The 19,302-nt window shown below is 53.4% G+C and overlaps 1 protein-coding gene across 2 annotated transcripts in view; it reads right to left on the bottom strand.

The window, feature by feature from the left end:
• CAMK2A (calcium/calmodulin dependent protein kinase II alpha) overlaps positions 1-19,302 on the bottom strand; it is a 63,234-nt gene that overhangs the window by 37,292 nt on the left and 6,640 nt on the right. For both annotated transcript variants that reach the window (XM_004428648.3, XM_087429571.1), the window contains exons 2-3: positions 10,038-10,132; positions 2,903-2,962 (exon numbers count right to left, since the gene is read on the bottom strand). In XM_004428648.3, coding sequence (XP_004428705.1) covers positions 2,903-2,962; positions 10,038-10,132 — 155 coding nt within the window. The remainder of the gene's footprint in view (positions 1-2,902; positions 2,963-10,037; positions 10,133-19,302) is intronic.

Raw genomic sequence — 19,302 nt, 5'->3', positions numbered from 1 at the left:
ACTGCTGATGGCCACTTGGAAAGCTAAACAGAAGGACTGAGAACATGGGCTCTGGAGTCATACTTGCTGGCTTCACCTCCCAGCTCCACCTCTTACAAGCTGTGTAACTTGGGGCAAATTATGTAACCTCTCTGAGCCTCCATTCCCAGCAGCAATGCTAATATCACTGGACTGGTGTGGGGGGTTAATAAGATGATGCTCGTAAAGCACTCAACACAGTGCAGGGCATTAGGAAGAACTTAATAAATGAAGACATCGTCATCATCATTGACCAACCTCACTTCCCCTCTCCACTCCAAATCATATGCTAAACTCTCAGGTTGTCTCCTGCCCAGGGTGGCCTTCGGGGGAGATCTGCCCCATCAGCAGGTGGTAATGGTACAGAGAGCGGGGTACAGTCTTCCCCCAGGCAGGATCTGGAAAGTAAATGCTCTGTGTATGGCACAGTTGGACCCACCTATGCCGAGTCAGGGACCTCCCTGACCTGGCCCCCTTGGAGCTGGGCAGTGGCCACACAGAGGCAGCAACGTTGGCTGGATTCGCCAAGCAGGCTGAATAGGACTCAGTCTGGTTTCTCCAGGCACAGACTCACCTCTCAGGCTCTGCATCCACATCTGTACCTCTTTGTACTTCTCTGGACAGATTACAATCTACTTTGAAGAGAGACGCTTGGAGGATCAGGAAGGGGCACCCTCCCAGGACACTGCCATCCCTGACAACAGCTCCAGCTTCTTCTGAGTGTCTTCCTGTTCTGGATCTCAGCTCTGCTCTCCACTTCCCTGTACACCAGCCACCCCCGCCCCATCCCCCATCCCCCATCCTCATTTCTTCTGCACATCCTCAGTGCCTTGGCACATGGTGGGACCTCGGATGCACTTGACATCAGGTGAATGAATGGATGAATGAAGGAGTAAATGATTCAACAATGACGACGATGATGAAGATGATAGCTGTCATGTCTAAGATTCTACCACATGTCAGCCTTGTGCTAAGTGCTTTACTTGCAATATCTTATTTAACCCTCTTAACAGTTCTAGAAGCTGGGTACCATGATTATCCCCATTTTACAGAGGAGGGTACTAAGGCTCAGAGAGGTTCATAGCCTGCCTAAGCGCAAACGCCTAGTAAATGGCAGAGCTGGGATTTGAGCCCAGGCGTGTCTGACTGCAAACTCCATTCTCTTAACCACCATGTATATATAGTGCCCAAAACTGCTGACCCCAAATCTCGATGGCTCAGAGGAATGAGAATTGTATGGAGTTCCAGGCAAGAGGATAATTCCTCAGGTAAGGTTGTTCTGTGGGAAGGTGTAGATTGGAGAAAAAGAGGGCAGCTTAATGATAATCAAGCGCTTACCTTGGGACTATCACTGTGCCATGCTTTATTTTATCATCACAGTCCTATTATGAGGTAGGTATCATTTCCATTTTCCAGAGGAGAAAACTGAGTTTCAGCACGGTTAAGCAACGTGTCCAGGGTCACAGAGCAATTAAGCAGCAAACCCAGGATTTGAGCTGTACCCTGTTAGCTCCAGAGCCCTTAACTTACTGCTCCCCATTATAGCTAGGAAGGGGAGCAGGGAGGAGGCAGCATTGACCTGAGACAGCTGCAATTGTGTAGCAACACACACACACGCACTCCCCGCCTTCTTCCTCCAGAGCTGACAGCCTTTATAAGAAACATGGGAATTTATAGTCAGAGATCACTCACAGCCCCTCCATAGTACACTCGCGGAATTGGAGGCCTGGAGGGGGCAGGAACAGCCCAAGGCCACACAGCGAGGACATTAGCAGGTCAGGGACCAGGGTCCCACCCTGGGCTGTTGTTCCCTGCCAGCCGCCTTGCTGTCCCTTCTCTGATTCTGGCGCTGGAGCCTCTGGCTGCTGTTTGTGCAGCTCTGTTCCCTTCCCAGGCACAGGGAAGGGGAGGTGCCTTCTGGGTATAAATAGCAGATGGAGATGCTTCTCTCCAGCAGGAGAGTTAACCCTTGGGGCCCTGGGCACAGAGAGATGCTCCTCTCCCGAGGGAGATGGTGTAGTGGCTGTCAGAGTTGGAGTATTCCTTCGAAATCACCTAGACCTTGCGCCTCAAAGTGTGGTCTGCGAACCAGCAGCCTTGGCATCGCCTCAGAGCATGTTAGAAATGCAAAGTCTCAGGCCCCACCCAGACCCAGAATCTACCTGTTAACAAGATGCCCAGATGGTCCAGACAGCCCTCTCCTTGTGAAGTTGGGGGAAAGTGGTTCAGAGAGGGTAGTGCTCCTACCCAAGGTCACACAGCCATTCCCTGACACAACTATATCTAGAATCTGCACTTCCTCCCCCCATGACTCAGAGCCCTGATGAGCAGGGCCGCAGCCCCTCATTTGTGCAGGGGTGGGGAAGGAGAGGTCAGGCAGTGACATGTTGTTCAGTGCCCATCCCCACCTGCCCTGGGCCCAGCCTCTCCGTGCAGCCCGTGCTCATTCTACTCCTGGGGCAGGGGCGGCCTAGGAGCTTGCCTCTGAGGAGCAAGAGGGCCACTGATCTAGGCAGGTGGGCAGGGCCACGGTGCCAGGCTGACTCAGCATGCGGCTGGGTTTAGGGAGTGGGCCGCACTGGTCAAGGCCTAGTTTGGCCTATTTTCGTCTCTCTCAGAGCTTCGGGAGTTTTCCTGAAACAGCTTTTCTGAAGGAGGATGCTGGCAGTGTGGGCTGGGAGGAAAGGCCCCTTCTTCACCTTCCCCCCAACCAAGCTGGTCTCTGAGGAATGTGGAAACCATTAAAGACACCCCCTTTCCCATCTCTATTTCCACCATCCCCGGAGAAGAGAGCAGCCGTACCCCGCCACAAACACCCACAAGGCTGGGCAGGGGAGCAGGGCCCAGCCCCACCCCACACCCTCACTTGTCCCCCAAGGCTCACCGATGTTGGGGTGTTTCAGCAGGCGGCAGATGCGGGCTTCACGCTCCAGCTTCTGATGGTCTGAAACAGAGACACCCGGGTGAGTCCCAGGTGAGTCCCAGGTAAGGGAGGAACCTGCACCCACTCTGCCTCTCCCTCCTCACAGCCTCTGAGGATCTCCACCTCCCAGCGCAGCCCTGGAGAAGCTTGCCTTTTGGGCAGGGCCTCTGGGTTCTCCAGGAAGGCAGCGGGATGCAGCAGCAGAGGGAGAGGCCTGGGTTGCAGTGACTCGGAAGTCCCTTCCCCTCTCTGGGCTGAGGTTTCCAGGGCTCTCAAACAAGGAACACCCCTGCGCCCCTTCCTGTATAAGACCCAGGCACCACGCAGCCTGGAGCACCCCCCAGGTCAGGCCTCTGCTGCCCCTCCTCCAGCCCTGCCCCTCATGAAGCACTCAGACTGATTGGCTGAATTTCTCTCCTCCAGGCACACCCTGCTCAGCCCTTCCACTTCGGGGCCTTTGCACTCACCATTCTGTCAGATCAGAACACCACCCCCGCCCCACCCCGCCCCAACCTCCCATCCATCCTTCGCTGGCCATCATTCACTCCTACCCATCCTCAGATGTTGCCCTCTCCCCACAGCCTGCCCTGACTGCCAGGCTGGTAGGGGTCCCTATTCTGGGCTCTCAGGGCCCCTGGACAGCACGTCCCACACTGCCTCATGGATATCTCTATCCTTGAGGGCAAGGACTCGGTCTCTGCTGTATTTGGCATTTACCCAAATGCCTGGCACATAGTAGGTGCTCAAGAAATAACTGAATAAAAGAACAAACAATCGAATGAATGAACCTTTCTAAGAGAGTGGGTATTCACTGCAGGAGAAGAACTGTATTAATTTGCAGAAACCACCTCCCTTGCAGAGGCTCCGGGAACAGGACACAGAGAGCCCCCAGTAATCTGCAGGGTAGAACTTGTATGTGGCAGCCTTGGGGCTTCTCCAGAGCTCTCATCCCTGCTTTCTAGGATTTCTGTCCAAATCCCCTGGGTCTCCCACCCACCTGGGAGAGAGGCCTCGTTTAGGAGCTGCCACCTGTGGTCTCTGCCTCTGAGGCTGCTGGGAGCAATCATACCCGTGACCCCATTCAGTCCTCCAAAAACCCTGGACTGTAGGCATCACTGTCCCTATTTTACGCATTCCTCGATTCCTTTTTTGGTGCTTTTCTCACAATTCGGTAGTTAATGCCTACTTTAAAAAACAAAACAGTAAAAAAGAAGCCAGTAGCAAATGTAGAATATTTACTATATTTCAGGCACCATGCAGAGCACTTTATGTACATTTCACGGCCTCACAATAGCCCTTTGAGGGACGTGCTATCCCTGTTCTGGCTTTACAGAAGAGGAAACAGAGGTTCAGGGAGGTTAAGTACCTGCCCCAAAGTCATGCGTGTGGTGGTGGGCAGTAGTGCCACACTTTGTACCCAGGCGGCCAGACTCCAGGGGTGAGCTTTAAAACCCTGAGCCAGGGGCCGGCCCCGTGGCTTAGCGGTTAAGTGCGCGCGCTCTGCTACTGGCGGCCCGGGTTCGGATCCCGGGCGCGCACCGACACGCCGCTTGTCCGGCCATGCTGAGGCGGCATCCCACATACAGCAACTAGAAGGATGTGCAGCTATGACATACAACTATCTACCGGGGCTTTGGGGAGAAAAGGGGGGATAAAAAAAACAAAGGGAGGATTGGCAATAGATGTTAGCTCAGGGCCGGTCCTCCTCAGCAAAAAGAGGAGGATTGGCATGGATGTTAGCTCAGGGCTGATCTTCCTCACAAAAAATAAAAAAATAAATAAAACCCTGAGCTATACTGCTCTCCACACGGACTCACCAGCACCACCCCCACCTGCCCCCAATTCCCAAGTGGGAAAATCAAGGCCCGCAGGAGGGAACTCACTAGAACCCAGTCTCGGAATGGCCCCTCCAGAGCAGGCAGGCGCCAGGGAGGGTGATGAGGATGGAGGAAGTCCCAGTTCTTGTCCCCAGGCAGCCAGTTCCCCTTTCCCCTGCCCTCTCCATTTCAGCAATCACTGGCCGTCCTCCAAGGGCTGCACAAGCCAAGATTGATACTGAAATGTGGCTTTTCCATCAGCAAAGCAATTAAGTCCAATCCTGTTTCCGTAGGGTATAAGCTCAGGTCCCCAGCTGAAGGCGGGTTGCAGGCTAGGGGAGGGGAGGCCAGCCCAGGTTGGGGGGCATCCCCCTGTTTCCCCTCCCTCCCAGCCTCCTTCCATATCCTCCAGAGTGGAGGGAAGTCCATCCCCTGGCAAAGGAGGGGGATCCCCACCAAGGGCTGGCCGAGGTCCCCAGTGGGCTGAGGAAAGCTGGACTCTCCCCTGGCTCCACACCCTGACCCCCACCCCACCCACCCCCAGCAGAACCAGAAATCAGGCCGGTCAAAGTGGGGCCTGTCAGATGGGGCTAGGGGCCTTCTGGCCCAGGCTGCATATTCAGGGGACGAGGGACCTGAATCTAGAATTCTGACGTTTTCTCCGTGTGAGGTTACCCAGGAGCGGAGCTACACTGACAGGATTGAAAAAAGAAAGCATTGGTCACAGAAATTCAAACACACGCCTAGTTACCAGACCTCACTGCTGGAAAGGCGAGGAGCTCATTATTTCCATAAATCTCGTAATCATCTTGTGCGTAGTACAACTACACTGCACTGCAACTTTCAGTGCTAAAAGCATTAATTTGTTGAGTGCAAACATATACATTTTACAATAATTTTTGTAACTCTGTTTGAAATGTTTTCATTTTCTAATATACAGGGAACCTCAAGAAATGTAGGGACCATGCTTCTCTTGACTTCCGAGGCCTTGCTTTGTTATGTATATATGGGGAAACTGAGGCCCAGTGATAAAGGAGCAGCCCCTTTATCAAAATCACTGATCAGGTGGTCAAGTCTTATTAGAACTCAGAGCCCTGAGGAACCCCTCCCGGAGGCTCTCCTCCACCCCCGCCCCAGGCAATAGTCCTCAGCAGCCAAGGACCTCTTATTAAAATCTAAATTAGACCCGCTCACCCCCGGCTTCAAACTCTACAACAGATTCCCAACATACTTTTAACACAATCCAAACTCCTCATCACAGCCAGCAAGACCCTGCTGGTTCCTGCCTCATCTTGGCCTCGAAGCTCCAGCCGCAGTGGCCTCCTTTCTGGCCTCAGGCACATCGAGCCCCTTCCCACCTCAGGACATTTGCACATGCTTTGCCCTCTGCCTGGAATGCTCTTCTCCTGGGTCTCCTCATGGCTGCCTCCTTCTCCTCAGGCAGGTCCCAGCACAGAGAGCTCCCCTGGCTGCCTTTTCTGAGTATCCCTCCTGCCCATCACTTCTCCATTACTGTAACTGTCTTATTTTCTTTATAACACTCATTGCTACTGAAATTACCCAGTTTGTTTATGCATTTAATATTCTTTTCAGTATCCCTGCCTAGAAAATAGGTACAATGAGAGCAACACCTTGTCTGTTGGTCACTGCCGTGTTCCCAGGGCTGAGAGCCACTACGCAGCTTGTCCAAGGTCCCATAGCTAAGAAGTGGCAGAGCTGGGATCTCAACCCGTGTTCATAATTACTACACTACATTGCCTCCCATTCTCATGATTAATTGATAAATCAATCCATCCAGCTCAGTAGAATCCCACGATGGTAAGAAGTCAGAGGGAAGCTAGTCTGCGGCCTCCTGCCCAGGTACATGGAAGGGTTGCCCCAGTGCCCACTGTGATACCTTGTAAACCTTCTTCGGTCCTGGGGGCAGGCCTCCAGGGTCTTGGGATTAAGGAGGCCAGCCCTGCCCAGAGCTCAGCAGACGGTGGGGGCGGGGGGGTGAGACAGTGCCAGCAGGGCGGGGAGGGACAGAGCAGAGCATGGGGGAAGTGCAATCAGGTGGCCTGGAGGGCTCTGCTTGCAGAGGGGGTGGGCTCCAGCGGGCAGGTGGGCAGTGGGATTCTGGCTGGAGGCACAGGAACCAGGGGAGAAAACAGTCTCGGAACAGGAAACGCCCCTCCCTCCATAGGACCTCAACAGGGCTCCTGGGAGGTTGCAGAAATAATCCTGAGGACCAAGAGTGCCAGGCGGGGTTGGGAGGAAGATGAGAAAGATGGGGAAGACGTGTCTTACTGCCTCTTCACAGGCTCCCCCGTGTGGACTTGAAGCTCAGAGGCAGCCTGAACGAGCTCACACCATGCTTCCCACCCTGTGTCCTGGGACTGGTCACCAGGGGGCCAAGGAAGTGACCACCTAGCGCTGGGGTGGATGGTGGGGCCTGCAAAGGGAGCTGTACCTGGGCCAGTCGCCTCTGGCTGCACCAGCCGCATCCACATGCCCAGCGCCTAGCATGCCCTAAAATGTTCATGAATTCTTTCTGTGTGCACTGTGGGAGGCTACGGCTAGGAGGCATACAGAGCCCTGGCGGGGAGCTACCACTGGGCATAAACGAGCTGTCCTCACTGCTGACAGGATCGTTTAAATGCAGGGGCTTGGGCCTCACCCACTGAATCTAACCCTCAGGGGTGAGACTGGGGCAGCTACATTTTTCTAAAGGGTCCCTAGGGGATTTGGCAGGGATTGGGACAGGCAAAATTTTTACTTTTCATTTCATGTCTTATGGCTTCTTAGAATTGCTTATTCTATGAGCATTTTATTTAAAAGACTAGTTTAAAAATACATACAAAAAATATCTGCTGGGTTTGGGAACCACTTGATAGAAGAGGCTGGCCTGGGTGGGGAAGGGGAAGCCACAGCTCCCTAGGGGGGTGGACGGACACCCCTGGTGGGCACGGCCCCCTGCCGGGCGTGCCAGCAGGAGAAGCTTAGAGAGTGTTGCCAAATATTCAGCCTCAAACGGCTCCCCACCCCAGGCTCCGTGAGTGGCAAACAAAGAAACCAGCTAAAAGAAGCTGTGCTCCTCCTCTCTCGCTGGGAGAGGAGCTTTGGCATTTGGCAGACTTCTTTGGGAAGGTTACCCTGAGACCCTCCCCACTCCCACCCTGCATGCTCACCTCAGCCTGGGCCACCTTCCTCCCAGGAGGTAAAAGGCTCAACAAATCCCCAAAGAGAGGGGGCTTGGCGGTTACTGCTGGCATAGCCCAGAGTCTATACTGCCCCAGGAATGCTTAGTCACCTTCCAGAAAAGAGGCAATGCCCCTTCCATTCTCCCCCATCCACATCTGTCTCTTTCTGTCAGTGTGTGTGTGAGTGTGTGTGTGTGTGTGTGTGTGTGTGTGTAGATGTGGCTCTGAGAGTGTGGTGAACTGGCCCAACATCCCCAGCATCCAGGGAGGACCTTGATTCCTGACCTTCCTTCGTTTAGGGGCAACCTCAACCTGTCTCCCCAAGTCATGGTTTTAGTCCTGCCCCCACTGTATCTCAGGGATTGGGACATCTCCCTTGATCACTAGAGACATAAAGCACAGAGAGGGCACCAAACTGCCACCAGTCACACAGCTACAGCAAGGCCAGTCTGGCGTCTGGACGTGAGACAGCCCTCCCGCCAGCCTTCCTGCCTGTCCTGGCTCCTTGTCGCTGGCTCTGGCTCTGGACCTTCCACCCCAGCTTTCGTGCTGACTGTGTGCCATCGAGGGCCCTGGACCTTCAGAAAACCCCACCCCCACCCCACCCCCCAGCCTCCTCCCACTGCAGCACACAGGCCTGACTACAGGGGAGTTCAGTAACTAGGAGAAAGTGCTGGGCTCCCAGCAACACTGAGCCAGAGAGATGAAAGGCAGCAACATGCAGTCCAACTAGCGGCCTGCTGGGAGGCCTGTGGGTGACAGTGTGAACATCCTGTACCAGCCACACCTGCTGGGCCCCAGCCCAGAAACAGCTGCCGCCTCTGCCAGGCCAACACCTGCACACTATGCCAGCCGCTCACACCACGTCTCCCGCGCCACACAAGCCATGGTCTGCACAGCTCGCATCGGCACCCACCTCACCCAACAGAATTCCCTCCACCCCAAGGGGTCCCCAAGGCAGCTTAGACACCGTTCAGAGCGGAGATGGTATCTTTGAAGATAGTCCTCCCCAACACTCTGGCCGTAGTCACCACCCTCACTGCCCTGACCACATGCTAAAGGCAAGAAGCAAGGCTCCCAGGCAGGCTTCCCAAGTTTTATGTCCACATGAACCACCCGAGGGTCTTGTTAAAATGCAGATTCAGATTCCTTAAGTCTGGAATCAAGAATTCGCATTCCTAACAATCTCCTGGTGATGCTGATGCTGTTGGTCTAGGACCACTTCCAAATTAGAATTAACCTGGGATCTTTTCTAAAACCCAGGTCCCACCCCAGACTAATTAAATCACAACCTCTGGGGTTAGGACCCAAGTATCAGGAGTACTTGAAGCTCTCCCGGGGATTCCAGTGCGAGGACAGGCTCGGGAGGCACTGTCCCAAGGAGTATTTAGGGACCAGAGAGCGGACCGGAGGGGCTGAAGCAGAGTGCACCTAGAGCTCGCTGGATAGCGGCTGAGCACCTCGGATACCGGGCGCTGTCCTAGGTGCTGGGCATATAGCACAGCGTGAGACCCATCCCCACCCTCCTGGAGCTTTTAGTCAAGAGGGAAGATGGATGTTAAACAAGGAACTAAGCCAGTAAATAAGATAAGTCCAGGTTGGGGAAAAGCCACTAAGAAAGTAAACAGTAATGAGAGATATAAAATGAGGGGATCCCATCAGACTTGGTGGTCAGGGAAGTCTCTCAAAGGACATTGAGCTGAGGCCTGAAGGTTGAGAAAGAGCAAGCCTTGTAAGGGGCCAGGTAAGGGCATCCAGGCAGAGGGAACAGTGGATGCAGAGATCTGGAGGTGAGAGTGGAGGCGAGTGACAGAAGAGCAGGGTAAGGAAGTCCCACCTGGCACCTCAGCCTTCACCTGGGTCGGGGGCGGAGAACCTGGCCCATTGGAGAGGCTGTGGCCTCCAGCCTAAATTCCCTAAGGAAGGAAACCGGAGGTGTCTGTTCTCATAATACCCCCAGGAGAAGAGCCTCCACCCCTGCTGGCAGCATCACCCAGGGGGACAGACCCAGGTCCTGGTTCTAACCCAAGAGGTACAGGGAGGAGTGAAGGGAAGGAGAGCCCTGGAGGGTAGGCCAGGCATGGATTCATCACCTACCTCTGGCTGAGAGCTTCTTGGTGTTGATGATCTTGGCAGCATACTCCTGGCCAGCCAGCACCTTCACACACCTGCGCACCACTGAGAAGGCTCCCCTAGGAGGACAGAGAAGGCAAAGAAGGTGAGGGAGGGCCCAAGGGCTACATCCCCAGGAGACGCTGGAGTTCACGCAGCTGCACCGTACTAGGTAGGGAGCCCTCCTTCAGGGCTGCTTGAGCTCATAAGGGCTGCTGGGGCCTGACTCAGGGACAGAGCAGGGCCCGAGACCCAGGAGAACTGCTGGCAGTGGATTATTAGGAGCTTGGCCTCACAAGAGATGAGCTTTCCAGAGTTGTAATAAGTTAGGCTCACCAAACTGTAAAACATTAGAATCACGTAGTGTTACAATCACAGAATCTAGGTCCCTGAAAGTTTTTAGTTTTTATTCTTTGAGTAGGTAACACATTTACATGGTTCAAAGTTCAAAAGATACAAAAGTGTAGACAGTGAAAAGACTCCCTCCCATCCCTGTACCCCAGTCTCTGAGGTCCCCTCCTCAGAGACAGCCAATGTTACCAGAGCATCTTTCCACAGATACTCTCCCCCACACAAATGGGCCTGGACCTTGCAAGCTGTTCTGCATCCTCCTTTTCTTAGTAGATATTTTGGAGATCCTCTTTCCATGTTATAACATAAAGAGCTCCTCATTATATGGTATTTAATCATTTGGCTATGGTCCTATAATTTACCTAGCCAGTCCCCTATCAATGGGCAATCAAGTTAGTTCCAAACTATAGCTATTACAAACAGCGCTGCAATAACCAACCACCTATGTGTGCATGAGAATTGCATTCCCCATGTGTGCAAGTGTCTGTGGATAAACTTCTAGAGCTGGTGTTACTTGGTCAAAGGGTAGGTGTTGTTTGGTAATTGTGATAGATGATGAGAGATTTTCCATCTTAGAGATGGTACCAACTTACTTTCCCACTAGCATGTGAGGGGACCATTTCCTCCACCCTTGTCAACACGATGTGTTATCAAACTTTCTTATCTTTGCTTGTGAGACAGGTGGGACACAGCAACTCGGTGTAGATTTGAGTCCTAATTCTCATACTAAGTCAGGCTGAGCGTCTTTTCGCATGTTTTAAGAGGTTCCTGAGGTTTTATCCTCAAAGTATTCGTGGTTGGAAGAGAACTTGGAGCGAGGGCTATGGTTTCACTGTTCAGAGGGGACATTGATTGTTGCCATGTGGAATGTGACCCATTTCCCAGATTATTTGATTTTTCAAGAAAAGCAGGAAGTCTGGATATTTATACAAAATTTCCCAACTTTTAAATACTGGCACTTATTCCAAAAAAATGTAAACATAGTATTGGGCCAAACAAAACTAGTTTGAGAACCAGATCTGGCATCTAGGCGCCATGTTGTACCCTCCACCACAAAGGTCATCTGGTCCAACCCCTTCATATCACAGAGGAGGCCCCTAAAGGGCTGGACACTGACCATGGTCACTAGCATTACTGCCCTAACCACAGGCTAATGGCAAGAAACAAGTCTGCAGGGCAGGCTTCCCCAATTTTAATGTCCATATGAATTACCCCATGTCTCGTTAAAATGTAGATTCTGATTCCTTAAGTCTGGAGTGGGGCTCAAGATTTTGAGCTTCAGCATAGCTTAGTGTAGATTGCTCAAGGTTACACAGCTAGCTACAGTCAGTGTCGAGTCCAGAACTCAGGTATTGGCACTCCCAGGTTTTTTACTTCTCCCTGAGCAAGTGAGTCTGCCGTTTCCTGGCCTGCACGCCCAAGTTCAGGACGTCGTCTCACCCCATCACATCCTCCAAACTCTGATCCCCACTCCTAAGCGTACCAGCAGGTCCAAGCCACAAAGATGAGGCTGATGGGAGCAGGGGAGGACCCCGGCAGGCAGTGAAGAAGCCTGCAGCCTGGCACAGATGCCCGCAACACACACACCCCTGGGCATTGTGTCACTGGCTTTGTGTCTGGGCAGTATGAAGGGAGCAGGTGGGGAACTGTGCAGAAGGATGAGGAAGAAAGGTCTGGGAGGGAGGCTAGAGACCAGGAAATATGACTTCATAGGAAAGCCAGAGAAGGCCAGAATTCATGACAAAGGGATAGTTTCGCACAGCATCGGACCCTCCCTGGGCTGCGCAGCCCCTGCCTGTCCTTCACCTGGAGCAGCAGCCAGACCCAGGCCACCTTCCCTGAGGAGCCTCCCCGCTACGGGGCCCCTCGTTGGCACTCCCAGAGCACCTCGCACCTCCCCGTCGAGCCCAGGTGGCAGGTGCTCGTCCAGTTTGTCTCTCCCACCCAACAGTAAGTTCCTGAGGGCCAGGACCTTAACCGTCTTCTCTACGCCCCCGTGTGGGTACCACACGTCTGCTGCCAATCAGGCCTCCATAAATACTACTTACAGGAACAGGAGGTGGATGTGAGCAACAGCAAGAGGGACTGACGTGGGACAGGGGAGAGGATTTTCAGTGAGGGGTGTTAGGAATAGGAACAGGCATCTGAGGAAGGTGGGGCACACTGCTCTCAAAGGTGCCCACCCTACCCTGGCAGGGCGACAGACCTGAAGACCTTAAGGTCACTGCCCAGCTGGAGGCCACGATCCTCAAAGGCCCTGGGGGAGAGAATGTTCAAAGTGGCCACTTCCAGGAAAGGTTCTGAGAACTCCAGGGAGAGGAGGGGCAGGGAAGGAGGGAGGCTATAAGCTCCTGAGTGAGCGAGCTGCGTCTTCTCTTGCTCGCCAGCAAGCTAGCCCATGCTTGGTCCTGAGCTGGAGTTCAAATAACATGAGGTGGATGGAGGGAGGGAGGAATATAATTTCTCAACTAGAGAAACAAAACTCCATTCTAGGTAAAGACCTTAAATCAATGGTTATCAAATTGGCTGCCTCAGAATCCTCAAGATCCTTGGAGATCTTTTAAAAATACATATTCCATGGCCCCGCCTGACCTACCAAACCAGAACCTCTGGGTGTGGGCCCAGGGAATCTGTATGCTCATTTAACACACTGTCTCAGCCTGCTGGGCACTGCGCTGCCCGCCTTCTGGGGAAGTCCTGCTGGATGCCGGGCCCCCTGGAAATCAGCACTGATGGGGCGCACCATCACATGCGGCTCTGCGCAAGGAGGCACGACAGGCCCCATGACTGGGCTCTGCCCCAGGAGCCGAGGACCTAAGAGTCATGTCTGTGAACAAGAGAAGGCACATTTGCTGAACTTCCTCCTCAGAATGCAGTGCCAAAGTTTTGTTCTGTAAATCTCAGGTTCTAACGAGTGGTCCAGGACATGGGTGGGGTAGCCACAGGGGTCCTGTACCCCCCAAGGATACCCTGTGCCTCTGAGTGTAGTTATGTGCATTTTTTTCTGGGGCAAGGATGCATAGCTTTTAGCAGATGCTCAGCGAGAGGAGTCTGTCAAAACCAGTTCAGAGCTACTGATCCAGAGGACACCAGCCTCTCACATACCGAGAAGGTGTCCTCCCTTCAAATGCACATTGACCACTAAGCTTCTTCTTGACTCTCATAGCAACCCTGCAAAGTTGGAATGAGGGAGCCCCCATTTAACAGATCATGAAACTGAGGCCTCGTGTGAGCAGGCACAGTCCTAGTGAAGCTGTGAAGAAATCCAGGTCACCTGCACTTGTTCTTCTGATGACACCAAAGGCAGGAGCGTGTGACCCTCAAGAACAGGGCCTCTGGGCTCACAAAGTCCTGTGGTCCAATAGTGACTCGCCCCCAACTCACTGTGTGATACTGAACTTGGCACTTCACCTCTCTGTTTCCTCCTGTAAAATGGGGGCAATAATAGAATCTACCTCCTGGGTTTGTTGGGGAGATTAAGTAGGGTGACACGTGCAAACACTGGGCACAGTGCCAGGAGCGTGGAGCCTCGAATGGGCTGAGGACAGGGCCTGGGCCAGGGAGCCCCTCTTTCCACTTATGCAGCCTCAGGGCTCCATCCATTAGTGGGAAGGCTCGCCCTTGCCTGCCATGGTGCTGGGGATCAGGGAGATGAGGGGCAGAGGAGACACTGGAGCAAAAAGGAGAGTGGGGGCAGCGAGCCTGCAGTCCTAACTTCCTCTTTTTATCTTTTGTTTAAAAAAAGGCATATTTCTGCATTCTCTTCCTGCATGAGCGAGTGGCCACAGCCCAGCAGCCTTGGCAAACAGAAGAGCCAGCCCACTCACCCCATGGCCCTGAGCTGAGCAGGTGGCCAGCAGGTGGGCGGGCAGGAACTTGGAAACAGGACAGGGCGGGAGAGGGGAGGAGGCCAAGGTGGGGAGGGCAGGTGGGAGGGAGTGACCAGGGGTCCCAAGAGGAAGGGATGAGGCTTGCGTGTGAGGGCCCTGCATGAGGGGGGATGTCCCTGGGCGGGTCCTGGGAGTGCCTGTGAAAGTGTTCCTGGGTGCAAAGGGGTCGAGGGGGCATGTCTGCCCATAGGTGTGTCGGCAGTCCCGTCAGTGTCCTTGTGTATGTGATGCCATGAGGCTCTGGCTGTGACAAAGCACACTGTGTCACCCTGGGCATGATGTGTGTACCCGTGTGAATGAGAGGGTCACAGAATGTGGGCAGGGAGGGGTGTGTGTGTGAGACAGACAGACACCGGAGGGACAGAATCTCAGATCTCAGCCCTTCTGGGAGGTCTTAGGCAGGGGTCTGCCCCAACATGGGCCCCAGTTTCCTCATCTGTAATAGGGAGGTTGGGGTGGGGATGAGGCTAAACAGTACAGAGGCCTTTCCACCTTTAATATTCTATACAGCGCTGTCCAACAGAACTTTCTATGATGGTGGAAATATTCTGTGTTGTCCAATGTGGCAGCCACTAGCCTCATATAGCTAAGGAGCACATGAAATGCGGCTAGTGTGATTGAAGAACTGGATTTTTTATTGCATTTCATTTAAATAGCTCTATGTGGCTAGTGACCACCATATGGGATAGTGAAGTTCCACATGGATAAGAACTGCCGCTCCTGAACCAGACCAACCAGAGTTCAAACCGTGGTTCAGCCGCTTACTAGCAGGTTAACCTCAGTAAGCCTGTTTCTTCCCCCTGCAAAATGTAGAGAAGAGTAGTACCCACCCCGTGCAGTTGTTTCAAGGATTCAATGAGATAGTGAGGTATGCAATGGGTTTAGCATAGTCCCTGGAGTATAGTAAACGCTCAAGAAACAACGCCTTTTATAGGCATCATTATCTACGAAGTGATGAGAACAGCTGGCATCATCAGAAACAAAATGGACCTTGTTTGGCAAGCTTGGGGAGGAAGCAAGCCGGGAGAGGAGGTGTGGCGGGGGGGGCTGCAGTGAGGAGGGGAAGGGGCTGCAGAGCAGCTGCCCCTGGGTGTGTGCGGGCATGAGTGTGAGCAGACAGGGCGGCCGCGCCCAGCTCTCCAACAGACAGATGGAGAGGGCACGGTGAGAGCGGGTCCAGCGTGGCCGAGAATGTGCTAATGGGCCGTGAAAAGCAAGATTCACGCCGGGAAATTGCTTCCTGGCTGCCTGGCCAGGCATGGTGTCCTGGGAGTTGCTGGCTACCAGCCCACAGGGGGCTCGTCACCCTCTCTGAACTAAAACACCCCAAAATACTGACATGGTAGCCAGGTGCAGCACCGGGAACGTTAGACGGGGATTGAAAGACCTGGGTCCACACCCAGCTTGGCTACCAGCTTGCTTACCCTTCTGGGCCTCAGTTTCCCTATTTGAAAGATGGAGATGAGCAGCCCCAGCCCCACCTCCTCCTGGGTTATCTGAGAGACGTCTCCACTACGCAGGGATAGGAAGAGGTTCCCGCTACCCAAGACAGGTTACTACCAACTTCCTCTAAAGGAAACCCCCCCACCCTCACCCCGAGCCGCCCAGAGCCCAGGTGTGCCTGTGGGTCTCAGCAGACAGGAACACTGCTTATGGGGCCTTCCAGACACAGCAATCACCGGACCCTCCCTCCACCTTGGCCTCCTTGGTGGTCTGATTGTCGGGGGTCCTGACAATCTTTAGGGTCTTCCTTTCATTGGCTGCTTCCTCAAACACACCCAGGTCTCCCTCGTTCTGGAAAAATAAACCACCATCCTGCCCCAAAAATTAAAAACCAAGAACCTTTCTCTCGACCCAGCAGCCTGGGCCACTTCCTCCCTCCCTTCTTTGCTGCCAAACTTCCAGAACAAGTGTCCGACACCTGCCGCCTCCTCTTCCCACCTCCCACACTCCATGAACCCACCACAATCTGGCTCCCACCCCCGGGCTCCCAGGAAGAAAAGCTGCGCCAGGCCCGCCTACCCGATGCCCCCGGGCCCTGCAGCGCCCATTGGACCCCCTCGCCTGGCCTGCCCCACACCAGGCGCCATTTGGTCCCACCGACACCCAGTCTGAGGCCCCTCCTCCCTTTCGTTTCTGGGTGGCTGTGCTCTCCCCGGCGTGCCCCCTCACTGACAGCCCTTTCACTTCCTCATCTTCCCCCAACATCACAGCAGCTCCCTGTTCTCTCTCCACCCGTTCTCTTACCATGTCCCCCTCCATGCCCTCTACCCGGGCCATTAGCCGGGATCTCTGGGGAGGCTCTGGTTGTTCATAAACACACCTAAATTTTAATAAAATTATTCTGTGTCTGTGCATTGTTCTGGGCAGAGGATGCATATTTTTTGTCAGCTTCACAAACGATTCTGTGATGCCCCCCAAATGGTGAAAGCCACTGACTATCAACCAAGATTGAAATCTGCTCCTAGATAGCCCCTCCTCTCTTCGGAGTACTAGTCCCAAATTTCCAGCTACTCACCACCTTGCCTGGATGCTATGCTACGTGACAGGCACCTCATAATCAAAGTTCAGTCTCCTCCCCAAAGTCTCCCCACTCTCAGTCAAGATACTGAAGCATTCTATCTCTCTGAGATGAGCTGGGGTGATTCCAGAAAGTTCCTGCTCAGATGCAGAGCTGTTGTCTGTGAGAGGACTAGCATCCAGCACCTCATGGTGATCAGTAACTCACAGCCCAGGTTAGCTGATCGGATCACTCAGGGCAGAGCAAGGCCTGGGGGCGTGGAACCCAGAGCAGATGGGGTTAGGACCTGTGGGGAAAGGGACAGCGCTGGGGTCAGCCACCGGCGCAGCTCCACCAGAAGGGCCAGAGTGTGGCTGCATCAGAGGTCGGTATGCCCAGTAATATCTCACCATTGAGGCCCACTCTCTCCCCATTCCACAGATGAAGATATCGAGGACTCCTGACTCATCGTCCATTGCTCTTTCCAATACCCCATACTCTCAGATCAGAGGGGCCCCTAACCTGGGGTCCACAGATGGGCTTTAGGGTAGGGGGATCTTTGGGAAATAATATACAACATTCTGTGGGTTGGAGTGAGTGTGCATTTTTCTGGGGAGAGTGGCTGTGGTTCATATGAGATTCTCTGAGAGCCCCTAGATTCCCAAAACAGCTAAAAATCTGGGGTCAGATTTGTTCAGAAACAGAAGGAATATCCTGTTTCCACAACACCCACTTCTATATATTTCAAATAAATCTCTTTACCTTTTTGGGCCTTAGTTTATCCATCAGTGAAATTAATGGTTGCTCAGTCACTTTTAAGCCTTTCTCTCTTTCTTTTTATTTATTTCTTCCTAAGCAGCAGTGTCCTTTGTTAATAACAAACAAACAAAACACAGCTATGAAGGTCTTCAAATGGCAAATAGATCAGAGGAGACAGGGGCTGGGGGCTCACGACCTCCTTTGCTTGGCTTTCTCTCTCTTTTCCCCAGCTCAGCACAGCAGCTCTGCCCAGAACCTCACAAACTACAGCATTTTCCAGCCAGAAAATCCTCGGACCTCTTACTGAAGCCACACATCTCGCCTCCTCCCACCCCCGGCTGCAGCTGCCCCCTCCCAGGTGCCAGAAGATGCTGTAGGGACGTGGTGTCTTCGAGCTGTCCCGCACCCCACAGGCCTGCCCCATGCCAACCCAGCAGAAGTCTTGTGGGGGACACAGAAGGCCTGGGAACCAGAAGATTCTGTTTGCTGCAGGGAACATTGAACCAGCAGAAGTTCCAACATATTCCTTGTTCTGGCTGTGCATGGGTTTTCTTGAATGGGTTACAAAAAGGAAAATAGAAAAATATTCACAGAGCTTGGGGGGAGGACCAGAGGAGGCAAAGCAGAGGAGATGCTGAACGGCTGTCGTCTCCCCAGCTTCAGATGGCCTCCTGGCCTGGCTCCCTCCACATGCATACCCCAAAGGCTTTGAGAAGTTCAGAGAGGGGCTTCCAGGGGTAAGAGAGCCAAGCACCAGGCTAGAAAGAGGTCGGAGTGCCCAATTCTCGTGTGTCACAAGCTGTGTGATCTTGGGCAAAGCCCCAGCTCTCTCTGGGCCTTAGTTCCCCATGGGTAAGACAAGGGAGCACTCCTCACTCCGATATTCTGAGTGAGACTGAGGATATTCCGGCCCTCAAACCATCTCCCACTCCATGCTTGTAGCAAAGCATCTCACTGGGTGAAGACAGGGATGTGGGGCAGGAGGGAGATGGGGGCACAGGGCTGTGAATGCACATTTATCTACTACCAGAGCGCTCACTGTCTCTTGAGGCTGCCTCCATCTAGAGGAGCCATTCTGACCATTGCTTATAAACCTTATGTTGAGCTGAAGTCTACCCCCTTGTTACTCTGCACATTCAGCCCTGCTCTGCCCTCCAGGGCCACACAGAGTAGTCTGCTCTCTGCTCTGGGGCCCTAGGACATCCCTGTGGAGATGAGAGGAGAGGGCACACCCTCTGAGGGGTCTCTTTTCCTGCTAAAGTCCCCCAGCTCCTCAGCCCTCTCTCACTTGATGTAGCTTCCAGACCTTCATCACCCTGCCTGGACCTCCTCTTCTAGACAATCTACAGGTTTTTAATATTCCCCCTAGACCCCAGACATCCAAAACTTGGGGGAAGGCTGAGCAGGCCTAAGAAGTGTGGGACCCCAAACCCTCCCAGGCTGACATGCTCCACCAAAATACACACCTCACGCCTTTGCCCGTGCCGTTCCCCCTTTGAGGAACACTCTTCCACCCTCTTCCCTCTGATTAACTCTTATTCGGCCTCCAGCTGCCCAGCATCACCTCCTCACGGGAGCCTTCCCAGATTCCTCCCTCACCCCAACTAGTTGAGGTCTCTTTGCAGCTCCTAGCTACATGTTTGTGCTCATAGCCCTTAAAGTTGCATTTAAATAATAATTTCTGAAGTGATTTAATTAACATCAGCTTCCCAGTAGACTGTGAGCCCTGAGTGGGCAGAGACTACATAAG

The sequence above is a fragment of the Ceratotherium simum genome, chromosome 4 (assembly GCF_057802395.1).
Source record: "Ceratotherium simum simum isolate JZ-2026a chromosome 4, ASM5780239v1, whole genome shotgun sequence".
Classification (NCBI taxonomy): domain Eukaryota; kingdom Metazoa; phylum Chordata; class Mammalia; order Perissodactyla; family Rhinocerotidae; genus Ceratotherium; species Ceratotherium simum.
Note: the sequence above shows the minus strand (reverse complement) of the source record. Positions and strands in the feature narration are given on the sequence as shown.